The sequence below is a fragment of the Lepidochelys kempii genome, chromosome 11 (assembly GCF_965140285.1).
Source record: "Lepidochelys kempii isolate rLepKem1 chromosome 11, rLepKem1.hap1, whole genome shotgun sequence".
Taxonomy (NCBI): Eukaryota; Metazoa; Chordata; order Testudines; family Cheloniidae; genus Lepidochelys; species Lepidochelys kempii.
In genome coordinates, this window is record NC_136390.1 from 62,129,015 (window position 1) to 62,149,610 (window position 20,596).

General features: G+C 39.3%; 1 protein-coding gene across 7 annotated transcripts in view; it reads left to right on the top strand.

Annotated features, from left to right (window-relative positions):
- Positions 1-20,596, top strand: part of PARD3B (par-3 family cell polarity regulator beta) — a 602,509-nt gene that overhangs the window by 527,898 nt on the left and 54,015 nt on the right. For 4 of the 7 annotated variants that reach the window (XM_073306519.2, XM_073306522.2, XM_073306529.2 and 1 more), the window contains one exon: positions 2,444-2,579. In XM_073306519.2, the coding sequence (XP_073162620.1) occupies positions 2,444-2,579 (136 nt within the window). Of the gene's footprint in view, positions 1-2,443; positions 2,580-3,976; positions 7,529-8,763; positions 9,613-20,262; positions 20,589-20,596 lie in introns of those variants that run through there. The other 3 variants (XM_073306521.2, XM_073306524.2, XM_073306527.2) reach the window with 3 other exon arrangements.

The following is a 20,596-nucleotide window of genomic DNA, read 5'->3' on the forward strand; positions in this document are numbered from 1 at the left end:
TTGCACTAAATTAATGAAAATCATTCTGAAATCTGCTACAAAGTCTTCTGGCTTTGTATGGAGTAGGCAGTTCACTTGAAATCTTTTCTTGACAGGTGACAACTCCACAGCCTTCTTAAATTTTTTGTGTGAATGTGTGTGATCAGGTGTGTTGTATAACTCTAAGTGTGAAGAGCTTATTCGGTGAGAAGCTAAGTCATGAAATTAACTATGCACTAAATTATGTAAGCGGTGAAGTCTGTGGTCATTTCTAGCTCTTTCAGGAGGTGACCATCAAAATGTAGATTGGGCTCCTGCAATAGTTCAGTCTCCTTCACTCACAAACCTAAATGAGCAGTTCCAGTGGGTTTATTTAATATAAATTGACTTTGATGGGGATATTGTTTTTATATTTTTTCTGTAAGGTCAGGCTTCTTTTCAGCATAAGCAGACATGCATCCTAAGCATTTGAATTGGTATTCTTCCACTGTTCTCCTACTTGAGAACTGCTATCTGATCAAACCCATATTTTTTAATTATGTATTTATAGGCAGATGGGAGAATAGTTTACAGGCAACATATGATCTTCCCCGCAAATGTCGGAAAATTGTGGATTTTTTTTAATATTGCCTTATCAGTTTCTTTTTTTTATTACTGATGACTTCATTCTGTCTGAATTCAATGCTTCAGTTTCTTTGGGGTAAACTAATAGATTATGTATGCGATATTTGCACAGCACTGATTGAATTCATCTGGTGAGTTTGAATGTGGTTCATATATTCACATAATTGTCAGGAGCCAAGTTGAAATTCGGAACTGTTGCATGAGCACTGGAGAAGGCATCATATTCATCTCACATTACTCCAGAGTCAGTGAGACTGTTTTATGTTACACTAGCACAGCTCTAAGTTCGCTCCCAATATAAAGGGGGGGACTTGGGCCTTAAAAAGCAAGAATCTTTTTAAATGTATTGATAGAAAAATCAGGATTTTTTTCCCCTCAAAAGCTGTGCTTATTGTTCATATGTTATGGATAAAATAGGGCACATTGCTGAGGTCTGCCTTTATTAAATGAGTAACTTTTCTTTCTAAAAAAGGAGGACTTGTGGCACCTTAGAGACTAACCAATTTATTTGAGCATGAGCCTTATGCTCAGATAAATTGGTTAGTCTCTAAGGTGCCACAAGTACTCCTTTTCTTTTTGCGAATACAGACTAACACGGCTGTTACTCTGAAACTTTTCTTTCTAAAGCATCTTTAGCTTATATTTGCCTGTTGAATCTTATCGCTGCAAACTGCAGGTGAATTTGGGTTGACTCTTTGGTTTGCTAAAGAGAAGGGGCCAAATACAGTCCTTAACATATATCGGGGTGAAGATTCCCTGCACTGTGCCCTGGCACACCTATGCCTGGTTCATGTGCTTATGTGATTAGCATCTGTATTGTTTTGCATACACACAAAATGGAAGAGTTAAGGTTGCAGGATAAGAGAATGTATGATTATGTGCCTCAATATTAAGGTTTTGTTCCTATGAGCTGGAGTTTGGGGTGTCCACCATACTGCAGAGCCATTAGGCATATGTCTCAAATAAATGCCAATAAACCCTTTATTCTGCATTTTCCATATACAAAATGTTACAGAAAAACTATTTTAGAAGAGTTCAATAGACTCGGACTAGTGGGGCTCGTGCTAGTGCTCTAAAAATAGGTATGTAGACAGTGCTTCTCGTGTACCAACCCTGGGAAGTAGAGGGGGGGGGGGGAGTCAAGCTATAAAATAGTGACATTATTATATATGGGAAAGTAGTAGCGGATCATTTTAAATGTTTGTCAAATGTATTCAGCCCTAATCCTACAAATACTTGTGCATGTGCTGAACTCACGCGTTGTCAGGCGCTCCATTGACTTGATTGCGACTACTCTCAGTACATAAAGTTCAGCACATGTATAAGTCTTTGCAGGATTAGGGTCGAATACATTTGACAAACATTTAAAAGTACCAGATGCTACTCTTCTGTATGTAATAATATCACCATTTTATAGTTGGACTCTCTCTCGTTTCCCCCCGTACCCCCCATTTCTCAAGGCTGGAACCTTAGTTCTTTTTGTAATTGAGAGTGGGATTCCTGTCTTTTTTATGATATAGAACTTTTTTGTTCCTAGCCCTGATAGCTCATGAAATATCAGACCAGAAAGCTTATACTGCTCCAGGTCTGAATGCTACTTACCTCAGCCAAATGCTATTTCAGGGGAAATTCCATATTTAGAGTAAAAAGTAAATATTTCTGTGGCAGATTATTATTATTATTATTATTATTGTTTGTTTAAATATGGGAGCCATTTGTCATTGTTCACAGGAGTGAATGTGCAGAGGGTCAGAGTTGTATGGTACGTTTATCACATTGGTATCAGCATTATGCGGAGGGTGGGGATTGTACATATGTAATTTATAATTTTATTTTCCAGTGGCTGTCCAGCTGGTGGGAATGCAGACCGTATCCAGAAGTTACGAAAGGAATACCATCAAGCCAGGCGAGACAGTTTACCTTTCTACGAGGATGATGAGATGAGAACATGGCCATCTGATTATGATCAGCACTGGGTAGGTTCATAGCAAAATACTAGCCAGCAAAGGAAAAGCTTGCAGAAGACACCGGCTGGTTTGTTTTTGTTTTCGTTTTCCAGATACTTTGTCTCTGTATCAGTTTAACATGAATATTTGGGTAACTTCCAGCCCATCAAACAAATCATTTATATAATTTAAACTCTACTAAAGTGAGTCATTTCCAATGCTGTCATGTCCACCCACTGTTAGACGTAAGCACCGGCCCAGATTTGCACCATCCCCGGGGCAACTCGCTGCACGTGGTCCCAGCCAGCATGATTCCTCCCAAAACATTCAGGCACACAAGGTGTCACTAGGTCTCTTAGCAGGATGTAGTATGGTCCCTCTGCTCATCCTGCTGTTTCTCTTTGGGGGTGACGAGGGGATTAGGAGAACACAGACTCAAATTGTGCCTGGTTGCTGCATGGGAATGAGGACACGCAAGTGTGGGGGGGCAAGGTTACATACACCCTCCACTTGCACACCCGTGCCAGGGCCATTAACAATCCGGGCCAAACGCTTCCCCTGCCGCCCCTAGTTTCATGTTTTAAGTGAAAAAATTAATATCTTGCCCTTTTATAGAGCCTTCACTCAGCGGATCTCTAAGTGCTTTACCAATAGGATTGAATTCAGTCTATAACACAACTGTCTAGTAGGAAAATTCCGTTGTCCCCATATTACAGCTAGGGATGCTGGGAAACAAAGTGCTGTGACTGTCCCAAGGGCATACCGTGCCAGTGTGGGACAGAGACAGCAATAGACTCCAGTGCTCCTGACTCCTCTGATGCCTTAAATATATAGAATGTCTTAATATCATAGGAGACCGTTATGGGGTCCTGCAGCTCTCCGAGTTCTGCCTGGAGAAGAATTTTAGGGTTGCACTCGGTCTCTAAAAATAAATAAGGCCAATCAATGTTCAGGCATGCAGATCTCTGGCATGCTGCACTACGTGGTGCAATTTAAACTAAACTCAAACTTAATTTTAAAAAACAAACGTAACAATTTAAAAATTGTTAAAACCCAAGTATAACTGAATTTTTATAAGTACTAGCATCATCAATGTCTCCAGTATTCCCCAGACTTGCCAGACTATCAGTTTGAATGAAAAATTGAAATCTTCAGTTACTGTGCTTTGTGTTCCTAAAAAACAAAACATGGCTGTATCGCAATCACAATTGTGTATTACGCATGCGTGAAATTATACAGAGCCATCATTTTTCTAAGTTAATTTCAGAAATATCATCCCCAGCAAGATCCCTTAGAGCAATGAACTTTATTCTGTGGGCTTGAAGGTTGTGAACCAAATTTGGGAATCTGTTAAATTTCCATTCTTGGTTTTAAAAAAATCTTTTTACAAATTTATAATCTAAATAAAATATATCTATCTATCCAAGACAGAGGCTAAAGAAATAATCAGCGTCTTGGCAGATACTCCAGACCTGGCCAATGATGCGCCTAAAGCAGACTGAGGATTTCCACTTCTTATCTGAAACTGATAAGGCTTTATTACCCCTCGGAAGAGGTTCAGATTTATGGTTCAATATAATTTCCAAAGATTCACGAAGGTCCCTTGTAGGTAATCCCTTTTAAGCCTTTTCTATTAAATGTAATGCCCAAAGATTACCGATTTTCCAAAGCTTCGTTTTTCCTGTGAGGCAAGATGTCCTTAATCAAAGCACCCGAGAGAGCTTTAAAGCTCTCGGTCTTAGATTGATTAATATTAGAGGCATCAAGATAGTTTCTGTTCCTCTCTCTAAGTCATGAATTTTTAACTGTTTTTGTTGCGAGGAAGACCTGCTATATAGTGTCTGCTCTAAACTCTAACTTTACCTTCATGGCTGAAGTTTGTTGCAATACCTAAATAGTTCCACCAGTTGAAGTCGCTTGTAAAGTTTCAAAGGCCTTGAGTGCCTGACCTTCTCTAAAAGGTACCAACAACTGGGAGGATACGAGAGCGAAATCTCCTGCCTGCTACAATCTCTCCATCCCCAGTTTGGTATTGCACCATATTCTGGTCCAGGAAAAATGGTGGCCATTTCTCCTCACACTTGTTGGTAGTTCAAGAGCAGCCCTCTGATTTAGGGCCCTTACACTGCTGGTTTTAACACTGACCCCTGGCAGCATTATGGTAACACAGATTGAGCAACAACTGATTGTCTCTTTACTGGTGAACAGAGGTTGAGGAAATCTGATGACTAATTCCATCACTTTAAATAAATAAAAACTTACTTTAGTCTCCACTTTGTCAGATCTCTCCCCTAAAGAGGTAGCAAGCAGCTGAGCAGGAGGAAATCCTGCTGTTATGGGTTTTATGGGCTTTTCTTCTCACAGCTGGAGAAGAGGAGAGGCCTCCTGATGTATTTTTAATACTAGATAAGTTTAATACTATGCTTTTGTCAGTCAGCATGATACCTAAGCTAGCTTTCCTTTAAGATGTCTTGCTAATGTACAGCAGCTGCTGTAATCACTGTACACCATCTAATGAAACATTCAGATAAATTGAAAAATAACATAAGATAATTTAAGAAGACACTATCCACAGCCAAGCAGGAGGTTCAGAGATGGACGTCAGGGCTTGTTCTCCAAAAAATAAGTCTGAGAGCTCACGCCACACATTTCTATCTTATAAAGCTGACATTGACAAGTGGCCTTTAGCTGACACTATAATGGGACAGAATTTCTGGTGGAAAGGGTATTTCTAACAATCTACTTTTTAAAAAATGGGATAAATCAAGTTAAAGTGCAGAGCCAGCTGAAAAGCCAGCATTGTAAGGGAACATAATCTCATGACAGGCAATTGGGATCCATAAATGTTTTAAAAATAAGGTCAAAAATTCATTTTAAATAAGCTTGCTAGTCTCTCTTCATTCCTCCCCCAACCTCCAGGTTTTTTTCAATTCTCCTCTGTTCTTCTCATTTGTTGTTGTATATATTTTTGCTCTGTCGCTCCCTCGCTCTTTTTTCTGCTCTCCCTCTTTCTCAGACTGGTTTTTCTTTTTCTAAGGAACAGCTGAATAATTCAGTTTAGTATGTCTAAGAGATACATTTGGATGGCACGGTTTGTTCTATCTAGCATAAAACTTCAAAATTATTTCCAGTTACTCTGTTTTTTGGGGTTGTTGTTTGGTTTTGCACTCTTTAGTGTCTCTCTCTCTCTCCAGCTTCATAATTCTGGGGGAAAATGATAAGCCAGATTCACAAGGGGTAGATGGCTTAAAGTGAAACATCTTTGCTTCTCTAGGCCCAGTTAAAGAAAGAGAGATGTTGACTATAAAGTATAAATATTTTCCAAGAAAAAAATGGAGGCTGTTTTATTTTCATTGAAAGAACTGAAATCCACTGGAAACAGTGTGGATGTACAATTGGAATGTACTGGCTCTCCTGTCAGTGAGTGCGTGCATGCACGTATGTATAAGTCTTAATAGCCCACCAGTTAAATAATGCACGTTTTCATGAAAATATTGCTTTAAGAGCCTGATCAAAGCCCATTAGAGAGTCCCATTAACTTAAAGTGAGCTATTGATCAAATCCTAAGAAAACTTTGATAGAGATGGGCCATAGGAACTTATGACAGTCACTTTAGGAATTGGAGGGAGTTACAGCAGGCAGGTTTTATGGGTGCTGTCCTTCCCATTGCTTCACTGAAACAAGAAAACAAAAACAAAAATGTGAGAGGGGGAAATGAATGTTCAATCAAAGCAATGAAGTGTGTGGGGGGGGGAGAGAGAGAGAGAGAGAGAGTTTAAAAAACTCAGAATAAAAAACCTATTTGTGGATTTACTTGGATTGTTTCACAGATTTCATACCAATCCTGTTATTTAAAACCTCAGTCCTGTCTTCACTGTGACATTAAATTCTTCCTGCAGCCTTATTTTGTTCATGTTCTTCCAGGGACTGCGTATAATTCATTACAAATTGAGCGTGGTTCTTCATCTGTAGGTAACTGCAGCAGCCTGACAATATCCTATACGATACCTTATATACAGCAGATCTTACAATTTTTTATTCCTCATTTGCAAATTAGATTTGTACGTTGACAAAAATGAAAGGAAAAAAATCCTTTCTTCAGCTATCTGATCTCCACTCAGATCTGTGCACTAGGCCTTAATATATTATCTGTCAACAGGTTTTGATTGAAGCAAATTTGTAATGTAGTGAGTTTTGTCAGTTCCCAATTAAGGTAACAAAAAGAAGAATCATACCCTTTTGTGTTAAAGGCCAAGCAGTTTATTGTGCATCTGGCAAAGGTCCAAACCTAAAAACCAAACAGAGAAGGAAGGTTGAGAACTGCATTATTTTTCCATAATGTGTCAAAAGGTTCTATACTTACTTTGGAATGAAAAGGGAGCTCTTTGTGTTTTAATGAGCAATTAATTCCAGCTTCAGGATGTTGAGTTTAGAGCAGGTTAGGTTCCCAAAAACCACAAACGTTTGTGTTGGATCATGGTTAAAAACCAAAATTCCAGCTTCTAGAATAATAACATTCTTGTCTTCTAGTGCAATGGGAGAAATGACAATTTTATGTACTATGGGAAACCATAGGAGATCTCCTATGAATTCCAGATTTTCTGAAAGGTTGCTGACTACTACTCAGTTGAATACATTTAATTCTTTTTAGGGAAAAGAAAACTCATTTAGACTAGAGCAACTTTGAAAACTAACATTCAGAAACATTTGTGCTGTTACGAAAGCATCATATGACTAATGAAGATTAAAACCTCCTATTAAAATGTGTTTTTACCAATCAAGAACTCTCCTTTGGCCAATGCTTCTATTCTGTCGGACCTGTGAAGAGTTTGGATTGGGATAATTCTGAAACAATGTCATCTGCTCTGACTAAGCAATGAGATTCTGATTTTTTGGGGACGCGGGAGGATTGTTGTGGTGAAATCTTAACCAAACCTCATGTGAAAAATAAACTGTTCCCCTGAAAGGACACACAAAGAGACCCAAATCTACCCGTTATTAGTGGTAAGCATGAGTGATTCCATAAACTTCTTTGGAGTCACTCCTAGTTATGCCAAGGTTGAATTAGGCATAAAATATCTAAACCAGAGCTGAATCTGAAATACTGATGTCTCTGAGCTAACGTTGTCAAAGTTCTCTTTACCAAGGGAAGCAATACTTTTACATAGCATCTTAATCAACTCCACTGGGTAGCCGACATGCCTTAAAAATTATGTTGAGTTCCAATAATATGTAGTGTCGCTTATTCTGAAAATCAAGATGTTGCTTTTCACAGTATTTAAATGTAGAAGTTGGCGTCTGAGGGGAGCAAATATTAAAGCTTCTCTGTTACGTCGCCAAGTAAATGATTTAAATAGAAGCAAATAATATCCTGTTTCTTTCCTCTGCTTACTGCTGTAAAAGACTATTACTTTGATACATCAGCAGTGCCTCTCGTATATATGGATGAAGTCATCTTTAAAGAGCTCCCAGCACACTCAGGAGAACTTTATATATTAACACATGCTGCAGTGGTCACGTCTCTTGCAGTTAGTGAATGATCATCTCGTCTCTCTCAAACTGAGAATTTGAGCACAGTATCACAAAAAACATGACAGCTGCTGCCGCATGTGTTGATGTATTATAAAGAAACCCAGAGGTTTTATTTTATAATTTTTAAGTACAAACTAACCCACTTAGCTGAAATGTTTAAGGGACATCAGAAACAAACATCTAATTGGTGATTTAGATGATCAGTGGAGTTACTGAATAAGTGATTATGCCATGGGATGTGTGAGCAATTACTGCCAGTTGTGTGCTCAAACAGGCATTTGCATGTAATTTGGTGCATAGTTTTCTGCATACAAAAAAGGCCCTTTAAAAGCTTGAACCTACGTGTATTTATTTGTGGGTTTGTATTTGCTAGTGGGGCAATGTGGTTTACCTGAGTGGTAAGGTAGCTGGCTCTTTGAGAATTATTTCCTTTATTTTGGCAAACCATCTCTAGTCCAGTTTTTCCAATTTTCTAGCCACCTGCTGGCTTTTCTAAGAATCACTCCACACATGAACGTGTGTGCACACACTCATAAATATGCCAGCTCTCAGGCTGGCCTCATATGTGAGAGAGCGTGAATCATAGGGAAAGTGAACGAGGATTAGGGTTTTAACACTGAGCATTCATGAGAAGTTGTCAGAGCTAGTATTTCTCTCTTTGAACCTTCCCTTTCCCTTGCAGAAATGTATTCCTGGATGACAGCTCAATTCCTGACCTCCAGCAAGTCAATGCCCCATATACCATAGGATCAAATATAGCTGCTCACAACTCTGACTACAGTGGGGACAAAAAGTAGACTTCCTTTTAAAACTGATCTCCCTCTTCCTCAGGCCACTATTAAGGGACTTTTTCTTACTTCTGGAATGGGGACTTGGTCAGCAGAGCACTTAACTTTAAGCACCTGAAATCAGTGGGACTGTGCAGGTACTTTGTTGGGTTGGGGTCTGAAAGACCTAAATCAAGGCTCAGTCAGATCCCCATATGGTCGGGAGTTGCAAAAGGTTTCACTTTTAATATTAAATATCTATTATATTTTAAAAATAAATTGACATTTTTGGCTTCTAACTCTTGCAGTGTTGTATACAAATCTCTCTATATTGTATGTCTTCATTTTTATGTGATACTGATCTGTCAAGTTCCCTAAAATATCTTACAGAAGGTCCAGAAAATTACCTAGCTACTTTGAATGAGAGGGTAAATGTTGTTCCATATCCCTGCAGTCCTTACGTAGGAAAACTTCCTGAAATCAATAGGCGTTTTGAGTAAGGACTTTCAAAACTTTGTCCATTTAAGGTAATTGAAGGCAGTTTTCAGAATAACTTAAGTGCAGCAGCCCACAGTGGTTTATGCCTAGCTCATGGAATAAAGCAGAGGCCAAAAATGAGATGGGTCATGCAAAGCAACAGTTTCATTGAGAGTGTGCCAAAGTACAGCTCTCTCATTTGTAAAATAACATAGCTATAGTTAAATATGTGACTACTGAAGATATTTTAAAATATATTTTCAAAACATTAATTTTTTGGACTGACCTTTTTATGATATATCTATATAGTTGGGAGGTTGTGGGGTTTTTTTGTTTTGTTTTTTGTGGTGTGGTTTGGGATTTGGGGGGGGGGGTTATGTTACAGTGTAAGCTATAAGATGTATTTCCTTAAAGTTTCTCTGAAGGAAATGCTCACTGCAAAATGCATTAGCAGAACTGCTTGTTAAATTACATCATGGCCACAAGTCCAGTAGCACTGAGCTTTGAAAGTAGCGTGGGTATGTTGTTGTCAGGCAGTTGAGAACACTAGACAGTTCAAGATTTCTTCACAGCAAAGATGTGAAAAGTAATTAGAATGTATCGCTGGATGTTGTGTAAAAGCAATTATCTATGAATATATAGAGGCTTGATTTTTCTCAACAAACAGGCGACATTGTTATAATTATTTAGAATGAAAAATAAAGTCAGTGACTCAGACACCGAGAGATTGGGTGGATAACTTTATTAGTTCCTAGTGTAAGGTCTGAAGTGCAGATGCTAATCTAATAACAAGACAGCATTGAAATACAGTACAAAAAATTGGAGAAGAAAACTCCATTTACCAGGTCAGGCTGATGCATTTCATGACTTTGGTTCTTTTGTCCAAGACCTATTCTCTTTTTCAATTTTCAGTCCACATGTTTGTGACCAACTCTAGTTGTCAATGGGAGCTTGGAAAAAGGAGCACTGACCCCTTAATGCTAAAAATGTGATGTAATGAAAAGAGTGAGAAGGTGGGTGAAGTAAGATCTTTTATTGGACCAGCTTCTGTTGATGAAAGGGACAAACTTTCAAGCTCCACAGAGCTCTGTGAAGCTGAAAAGTTTGTCTCTTTCACCAGCAGAAGTTAGTCCAATAAAAGGTATTACCTGACCCACTTTGTCTCTCCTAGCCTGAGTCCAGCATAACAACCACAACACTGCAAACATCTAATTAAAAATCATTCCCTCATCTAGTGAATGTGCTGCGTTAAGGAGTTCTGCAAAGAGTCTTAGTTAATTCTTTTTGTGTTTGCATTTCTAATTTTAAAATCTTTTTTTTTATGTGCATGTATACTTTAGTAAATTGGATTTTTTTTTGTAAAGTCTCTGTGCTTAGGAATTTACCAGTACAAAGAAGGACTCTGTCTGAGTCATGATAACAGACACTTGTTCAAAGTAACCTGATCTGAGGGATCAACTTTGATGTTAAGCTGGTTTTTGTGTGTTTATGGTACTTGCTGATCAGCCATTTATTTATTGGGCAATTAGTGTGGCAAATGCCGCAGTTTATGTTTTGTTACCTTTTTCTATTGTTGTGATGTAAATAATGGTCTAACTAATGTGTATATGTGTCACAGCCACTACATTGCTGCTGAATTTCATGTTCTATGTCCCACACTGGCAATAGCTAATGAAATTCTCCTTTAACTCAAGTGGTAGAGGATTGAATGCTTTTTGGGGCAGAAGGTTATGGGTTCTATAACCTCCTCCATTAAGGCCCAGGTGATCGTGGTGTAGAATCTGTTAACCCTGAAGTGCTAGGTCACCACAAATGTGTTACCAATAGCATATTAAATTCTGTATTAATACCACCAGTATCTGCTAGTTGTGTGTGTGACTGTGTAAAAGAGAGGATATTCCAGGATTTCTGCTGACATTCTGTTTAGTTCAGTTTTGATCATGAGAATGTTGTTCTACTCTTAAACGTTTCAGCATTATATTTGCTGTGCCAAAAGTAGTGATTGTCATAATTATTATACATCGTATTATTGTGAACAATATAATCATATATTCAGCAGGCTATTAGATGTGCCCCCTTGTAAGTTATTGAAAGTATCTGTAATCAATGTGAGCGTAGTTACTTTGGGACATGGAGGCCTTTGGTATCTGAGAACAGAGTGAGTAAGTTTTACACATTAAGCTATTCCCAGGAACAAATCACAGCAGCAGCGGATGAAGATCAGGATGAAATCTTGACCCCAGTGAAGTCAATGTCAGAAGTCCCATGTCACCCAAGGTCATTCAAAACAAGCTAAGCAGAGCCTGACCCCTGCAGACACTATTGCTTCTATTCAATGTGGATACCTCTACTTGAATTACATTTAATGCACAGGTTTCAGAGTAACAGCCGTGTTAGTCTGTATTCGCAAAAAGAAAAGGAGGACTTGTGGCACCTTAGAGACTAATGCACAGTAATTTTACAACATATTTTCCAAAAAAAGTCGTACACATGTATCATCCAAAGTACATGACCGTGCCCTACGTCTCTGTCCTGCTGTCAGCAAAACAGAAATTTTGACAATCTAAATTCCGCCTTTCCTGAGGAATGATTTCACAGGAATTAATAAAGTACTTTTTGGTGGCTACCAACTAGCAGCTCCATATTAACATTTCTATTTGCATTAGAAGCTAATTTTCAAAGTATTTTCCGTTAATTTGCCAGGGAGATACCTGTCAAGTTAGCAATTAAACTGTAATTGGTCACCCAGGTGCTTGCAGGGATTAATAGATCTCTCCCTTCAACATATGTTCCCAAGTTTGAAATAATAGCTATACTGTATGGGAGCATGACCCCACTTGAGTCTAACAAAAAAAAAAATCAAATTCCATCATATTTTAATGCAAATTTTACCTTTGTAAATGATGGCCTGAAAAGAAAGAGTTTCCATGGTAACCTTAGGGAACACATAACCTGTTTATCATAACTTCTCTATGAAGCAAATTGGGGGGTGGGGAATATGCTTTGATGTGCTGATTTTCTATATTTTCTGATATGCTATATTTTCCATCAGACATCATTCTAGTGCTGAGTGTATAGATAATTTAACTAAGCGCGCCTGTGTTTTCTTAAGTAAACTTAGAAAAAAATCTTACAAAATGGCATTGGAAGTAACTGTGGTATGCAGCATTCAGAACCACTAGCTGACCTTTTTACTTCTGTCTCCAGTTTGATAATCAGGTCAACATCTTGAAAGACCCAAATCAAAAATTAATACTTATAACAGATCTCCTCCACTGCTTTCTCTCTTTTTTTCTTCTCTCTCCGTGCTTTGTGCTCAGTATTAAGGTATCCCTGATACTGTTCAGAGGCACTTAAAAGTTGTTGTTTTCTTGTTGTTCCATTTTGCCACTAAAAATACTGTTTGAAAGCTGCCCTGCTGTATCTCTGAACTTCTGTGTTGTGGCACTGTCACAGGAAAAGAATATGTTGATTATACTTCACATTCAGTCCTCACCGTAGCACTTGAGGTGGTAGCTTCTGGAGCTGCCATTAGCCAGGAGCGAGTTTGATGTCTGCAAGCTGCTGGAAGGTTGTATTTTCCTGCAGATGTATTGTAACTGCTTGGGTAAAGGGAAGTATGACTATAACATTTTTTTAAGGTCATTAGGAGTAAGGAACAGATGTTGAGATTTTTCAGAGTTCTGCTTTGAAGTGGCATTTAGGAGTCCACTAACTGACAAGACTGACCCTCTCGGCAGTGATTTTGGGACTGGAACACAGGGAAGGCATTGCCCACAATACCCCATCTGGTATCCATCTGGTACCAGCAAACAACAGACAGTACCAGATCACAGAGAAACTATACCAACTGCTCAACTGGTATCAGCACGCAAGGAAGGTCGCCACCCAACAGCAGTTGCAAGCATGAGAAACAATGTCTGTAGCATTTGCAGACTGGTACCACAGGATCCAAAAGAACCTGATGCCAGAGCATATGGAAAGCAACTGCTCTTGAAACCTGCTCATGCTGATGCAGTTTGCTCAGTATTAATCCAGGGATTTTTTTTTTTAGACAGATTGAACTGGCAGTGTGGAGAGCTTTTGTCATAATGCCATTGCAAGAGAGAGAGACTCTTTAGTCATATCGGTGTTTAACAGGATTAAGGTGGATTTAATACCCGGTGATGCAGACTAACCATTGAAATTCTAAGAAGGTTGTTCCAGTGTGCTGTTAAATCACAATAGAAGGAATTGGGGTTAAATTTTAACAACTTGATGATAACTGTTTGCTGTTTTCTTTAACATGAGCTGTTTGGGGGGCGGGATTGTGGAGGGGGTTTGTTTTCCACTTTTATCTGCTAGCTTGCTTGCTTTTTTTCTTTGTTCTGTTTTTCCCCCTCTACCTCCTTTTTCTTCCCTGAGGTAGTGCACTGGTTGGTGTAGTAGCTAAGTGTTTAGAATGTAATAATGCAAGTGAGAGATTTACTGCCTCTAGGCTACGCCTTCTACTCTTGAGGACCTCCAGCAAGGCAAGATTTTATAGACAATGAAAGGCTTTCTCTCCCCTGTGAGTCTGCCTAACTGTAGGAAGCTTTTCGCTGTCTATTTCCACCACTTGCTCTGCAATTTCGTTCCATGCCCTGCTATTTCCCTCCCTCTCCAACACACATAAACCTCCCCCGCATCCAGCATCAACACCAGACGCAGGCAGATATGGCAGTATATCAGAGTCAGATTCTGATCGTTAAATACTACAAAAGCTGGACTGGAGACTTTAGCCTGCCATCACCATAATGAATATAAATCTTGAGATGCTCTCCTGTTTGCTCCCCAGGTTCTGACATTACAGTACCATTTTCCCTCATAAAGCATGTGCTGCAAAGAGTAGCCGTTGCATACGGGTATTGGGTGCTGAGAACTCTGCTGACTTAGCTGAAGAAAGATGCTGCAAGCCCCTGACTTTGAGAAAAAAAAATTCAATTCAATTTACTCCATACAGTGTGTCTCATATAAAGTACTGTATTTCAAAATGCTTTATATGAAGAGATAACATAATGAGAAAATGCCTGATAGAACTGGGTACACAGATAGCCAGTCAAAATGATGTAAGATGATGAACTGGAGTAAAAGAAAAGAAGACTGTAATTTAAAAGCGGTAATCATGTGGATAAGTAGTCTTGTAAACTAATTACAGTGAGGGGAAAAGCAAAGAATGCGAGACTGGGGAGGAGCCAAAAGGGGCTTCCACTCAATCCTAGGCTAACACAAAGAGTTGGATTTAAGGTAGATTTTTGAAAAGATGGGAAGAACTGGCTCACAGCATTTTGTAACATACTTAAAAGGGAGATGGCCTGTGCTGCTTCCCCCCAATCCTCCCTACAAAAAAGTTAATCATAAGTTAAATCGCTGCTCCTTCTCAGAGGTTTGGGATGAAACAATGTGAATATGATATCCGCCTCTCTACTGAGGTTGGGGGTGGGGAGGGAAGGGTTAAAGTTCTTCTGTTACTAGTTGAAGGGTCTCTGCTTCTCTGTTTTAACCGTGAGTAGTAAGTATTGTGAGTGAGGATGCCACCAATCTGGTGTTCATTAAAGACAATTAAGAGGTGGAATTATCAAAAACACATTATAGGATTAATGGAAAGAAAAGCCACCCAGGGAGAAAGTCACGGGCCAGGAAATGATCTAATTTAGCATGGGCAGAGGAAACTGATAGCTCTTAAGGATCTGGGACCAGGTGATCGTTGAGCAGAGGTTTGGAAAACAGAATATCCACTCAGAGTGGCTACGCTCAAAACCTTTTTTAGTTTTGCCTTAGATAACTTCATCTCCCCTTTTGCTGAATTCTCTGTACTTAGTTATAGGGGATATGGCAAATGATGAGATCAGGTTTTCTAGTTAGCTACGGCAGTTGCCATGTTTTTAAACACAACCACCGTATAGGATCAGCCTGTTTCCCTTTTAAAGTTCACTCTGCATTTGTAGTCCCTCAGTCTATTGTCTTTATAAAGAATTTTTCTCTGTATCTAAATCACAAGTTCACCTCAATGAGTAAGAGCTAGGGCCTTATTGAGGAGAAAAAACAAATACTAAGTTAATCAGCCCTACTAGTTTCAAGTTTGATGCACAGTTGTCATTGATGGTTTTGGGATAAGGAAGAGGGATAGTGACAAACAAAATTATAGTATATCAGCAACACTACTATCTAAGCCCTTTTGTTTCTATCTCTTTTTGTTTGTTTGTTTTTACAAAAGAAGAAGGCTCATGAGATTAAGAAACACTTAATTGTCTAGCAAGCTGATTGTCAAATTAATATTCTGACTACTTTGGCTGATCTTTTAAGCAAAACTGTTCGAAACCACTAACCAGGGAAACCAAGATCATCAGTAACTCTGATGTGCCTGTCTCTGTGCATTTTTTTTTTTGTGGGAAAGAGGAAGGATGGTGTGATTATTATCTTTTCTTCTTTATACAAGAATGTTTTCTTCACCCAAGGGAAATGCATTCTAGCAGCATGAACACAACTATTAATCAACGCTTATAGCGGTAATCAGTGAATGAAAAACGATGACCAGAAACTGAAAATGCGCTAGCGTTGCTGCCTTGAAGTTCTTCCTTTGAGATCATGCCCTTGCGTTTTAACATGGATAATTCTTTACCATGGATCATGCTCACAAACTTAATGTTGATGTATTCTGAAATGCAGTGATTTAGAAAACTAGCGCTTATTTTTCACTCTGTGTGAAAAATGTATGCACGCTAAGAGTGGGTGATAGATTAAGATCATGAGAGGTAATGTTTTAAAGACATTCCAGTATATTACTGGCTGTCCTAAAAATGTCTGAGACAGATCATCAACAGGGGTAATCCGCATAGCCCCTGTGGATTAATTTGGACATAGGGACACAGGGTTCTCCACTGTTAGAACGGTGGTTAAGTGTGTGCGAAAACATCTATGGTTCCTGCTTTAATTATATATTTTCACTGAAAAAAGGAAGTGAGCCTGAGGAGAGCTGCAGGTGTATCTCAGTTCTCAGGATTATGCCAAGGGGAATTTGATGCTATTAAAATTATGACAAACATTGTCAAAAAATAATAGGCAAAGAAGGTATTACTGTGCTTTTAGTAGGCGCTCGTAGTCTTTGATCCTGCAAAGTGCTAAGTACTCTGGCCTGGATTCGGCATGTAAACACACACCTAATTCTTTAAGAATGTGAGTAGTCCCCTTGAAATCAATGGGACTACAAATGTGCTTAAAGTTAAGCATGTGCTTAAGTACTTTGCTGGATCAGGTCCAGAATGTTCAGCACCTTATAAGCATGAATCCACAGAGCATTAATTTAAAAATAAGTGAGGCCTTGACCCTGCACCTGGGGCTCTGTGCAGACACAGAGGTCAGCGCACACGCGGCCATTTGTTGGATCAGGTCCCTAAAATATTTGCTCATTATTCTGAGCTCTCAAGGAGATGCTAAGGGTAAGAATTAGTTGCCTCCCCACGCAACATAAGATATTCAGGGCATCATATAATAATTTAAGACACAAATATAAAATTACACCCCCCAAATTTAATCTAAAATAGAAACAAATGCAAGAAATTCTTCAGAAACCATAGTGTGGTTCCATGAGCACATGGAAAACATTGATTCCTTTTTCATTCTCCATATCGATCCTGTATGTAGGTTTAGCACATACTAGGGAAGTCAAAGTGATCTCAGTCAAACAATTCCGAGGCAATTCTGAGGTCTTCCATTGAACGTCATTTGGGTTTGTCATCACAGCCACTTGAAAAAGAAAAGAGTATACAACGGAGAAGTGTTGAAGGTGCTATCCTATGTCCAAACAATGGCAGAGCCGTATTGATAGGATCATATAACATTCACCCCTTCTTTGAGGACTGCTTCTGTCATTAAAATCAATGCAACTTAATTAAAGCAAATTATAGATAGATACATCTATAAATAAGATATTAAAGTGTGCTGCTGAATATGATAATTGCCGCATATTTAGCAATCAGCGTGTGTGTTCTGCTTTTGCCAGGAGGGATTTCTTTCAGTGAAATCAATGGAGCTTTATTAAAAACCATCCAAATTAGAGGGAGAAATGATGAGTGTTATAATAACGCAAAATCACTGTTTCAACTTTCATTGCAAAACCAGGAAACCAAAATACATCCCTTTTTCTGTATGTAAGGAAAACATCAGAAATATTCTTTTGAACTAGGGACACAGTTAGAATTTTTAAATTTAAATGTTTGCCTTTTGATTTAAAAATTAAACAGAGCTGGATGAAGGTCTTGAAAGACATAGTAATGAGGGTATCATTGAATTCAGGGGTGGAAAAGACCTGTTAGACCATCCAGGCCATCTCCCTGTATAACACCCTTTCTTCCACTTTGACTAGAAAAGAAAAATGTATCAAGTCAAATGGCTGTTTTTCAAAATGTCCAGTCACTAGAGCTGTGTGAATGGTTAAAATGCTGAAGTGGTAAAAGTGGTGAGTTTTGAATTTTGACCTGTGCACAAAACATCAAGAGAGAGATGGGGACAAATTCATTTTTACCTCCTTCAGTTTTTCTCAATTTTCATCTAATAGAAAACAAAAACCAAGTGTGTCTCAGCAGAGGGGAGACCTGCAGGTCAAAGAGCAAATTCCTCTTACCCTGGCTCCTTTTGGCATGCTGAATGGCAACCCTATGTGATTAGAAGTGCTCACAAACAAAAGCAGAGCTTTGAGAAGGGAGCTCAGACAAGCATCTGGAGCAAGCTCTTAAATAGATAATCACAAGAAATGTACTAAGCAGCAAAGCATATAGCACACTATGCTTATTTTCAGCCTTCTGTCCAAAGATCTCAGGGTGCTGAGTAGATATTGGGTGGGCTTTTCAAAAAAACACCAGCTGACTTAGGATCACAAGTCTCATTGAAAGTCTAAGGACTCATGCACTGGGTCCCACCCATTAAGTCTCACATCACCCTTGTGAGCGAGGTGAGTATAATTATTATTATTGTCCTGTGTGTCCTACATGTGCCTGTCCTACCCCACCCCAGGTAGTGGCTTTGTATCATTGCCCTCCCTGGTGTAGTTCAGTGGAAGCTGCAGTTTTCCGTCATCAAAGCTATGTTACGCTAGATTATACCTCCATTCTAACAAACCACAAGCTGAAAGGACATAGCAGGGAGCTCCAGTAGCTCACCAGGGAATTCATGACCTATCAAATAGGCAAGGTAGAACCCAACAGAGAAGTAGAATGCCATCCAGAGTACGATCTCCCCAAAAAAGGAGCATGGGAGTTATGGGAAGAGAATTATTATTATTTATATTGTGGTAGGGCCTTGGGACCCCAATCATAGCCCAGGACCCCTTCACGTTTGGCCACGTACAAACACATAGACAGTCCCTGCACCGAGAAGTTTAATGGATTCCCTATGTCAATATATAGATTTTTAGAGGTTTGTTTGTGTACAAAAAATACCCAACCAATGCCAGAAGTGCTCGCTGCCCCCCACATTGAACGGCATAGCCCAAATAGTTCCTGGTTAAGTAGATTTCTTAGCCCTAAACTTATGTTGGATTCAGAGAACAGACCGTAAGTCAAGTCAAGTGCGGACAAGGAGGAATGAAACGAAACCCTTCCTGAGCAAAAGAAGTGAGACTACCGTTTGCAAAGTAGTCTCATTCTCAGCATGAAAGAAACCACTTGTCTACTTGTGGCCATACTCTTTTTTAGTACCACCACTTATTTGTAGGTAAATCCGAGAAAGTATTTCCAAATACCCAATTAACAGTCAGTTCATGACAACACTCGCTGGCACATGACAGCTCAGGCCTTGTCATTCCAGCACAAGACCCTCTGCTGTTCTAAGATATTTGTTCACCAGGTTTAATCTATGTGTGCATATTCACATAATTTTTGGTTTGGGGGCAGTTTTCTTCAGAAGAATTGGCAGGTTTGGGAAATTTATTTGCAACCAGCCTATCATTTTTTCTTCTTAGACGTCTCCAGTAAAGTACCATACAGCTATCATAGTTGACAGAGCCATAGCTTACTGTGATTTTATCTGATTAAAATATGACCATGTAGATCATTGTTGCAACCACTGTTATATATTTGCAGCAAATATTGTACAAAGGTGTAGAGTAAGATGTCTATGAAAAGATTATGCTTTGCTAGTTATGATTATGCTATCTGTATGCATGTATCATTTTTGTATGTAAAAAGAAAAGGAGTACTAGTGGCACCTTAGAGACTAACCAATTTATTTGAACATAAGCTTTCGTGAGCTACAGCTCACTTCATCGGATGCATGTAGCTCACGAAAGCTTATGCTCAAATAAATTGGTTAGTCTCTAAGGTGCCACAAGTACTCCTTTTCTTTCTGCGAATACAGACTAACACAGCTGCTACTCTGAAACCTTTGTATTTAAAGTTATACGTATTGGCTCTATACCTGCATTTCAAATGTTGGCTCCTGGGGTAACGCCCATGAAGTAATCATAGAATCCTAGAATACCAGGGTTGGAAGTCATCTAGTCCAACCCCCTGCTCAAAGCAGGACCAATCCCCAATTAAATCATCCCAGCCAGGGCTTTGTCAAGCCTGACCTTAAAAACTTCTAAGGAAGGAGATTCCACCACCTCTCTAGGTAACGCATTCCAGTGTTTCACCACCCTCCTAGTGAAAAAGTTTTTCCTAATATCCAACCTAAATCTCCCCCACTGCAACTTGAGACCATTACTCCTTGTTCTGTCATCTGCTACCACTGAGAACAGTCTAGAGCCATCCTCTTTGGAACCCCCTTTCAGGTAGTTGAAAGCAGCTATCAAATCCCCCCTCATTCTTCTCTTCCACAGACTAAACATCCCCAGTTCCCTCAGCCTCTCCTCATAACTCATGTGTTCCAGTCCCCTAATCATTTTTGTTGCCCTTTCCAATTTTTCTACATCCTCCTTGTAGTGTGGGACCCAAAACTGGACACAGTACTCCAGATGAGGCCTCACCAGTGTCGAATAGAGGGGAACAATCACGTCCCTCGATCTGCTCGCTATGCCCCTACATATACATCCCAAAATGCCATTGGCCGCCTTGGCAACAAGGGCACACTGTTGACTCATATCCAGTTTCTCGTCCACTGTAACCCCTAGGTCCTTTTCTGCAGAACTGCTGCCGAGCCATTCGGTCCCTAGTCTCTAGCGGTGCATTGGATTCTTCCATCCTAAGTGCAGGACTCTGCACTTGTCCTTGTTGAACCTCATCAGATTTCTTTTGACCCAATCCTCCAATTTGTCTA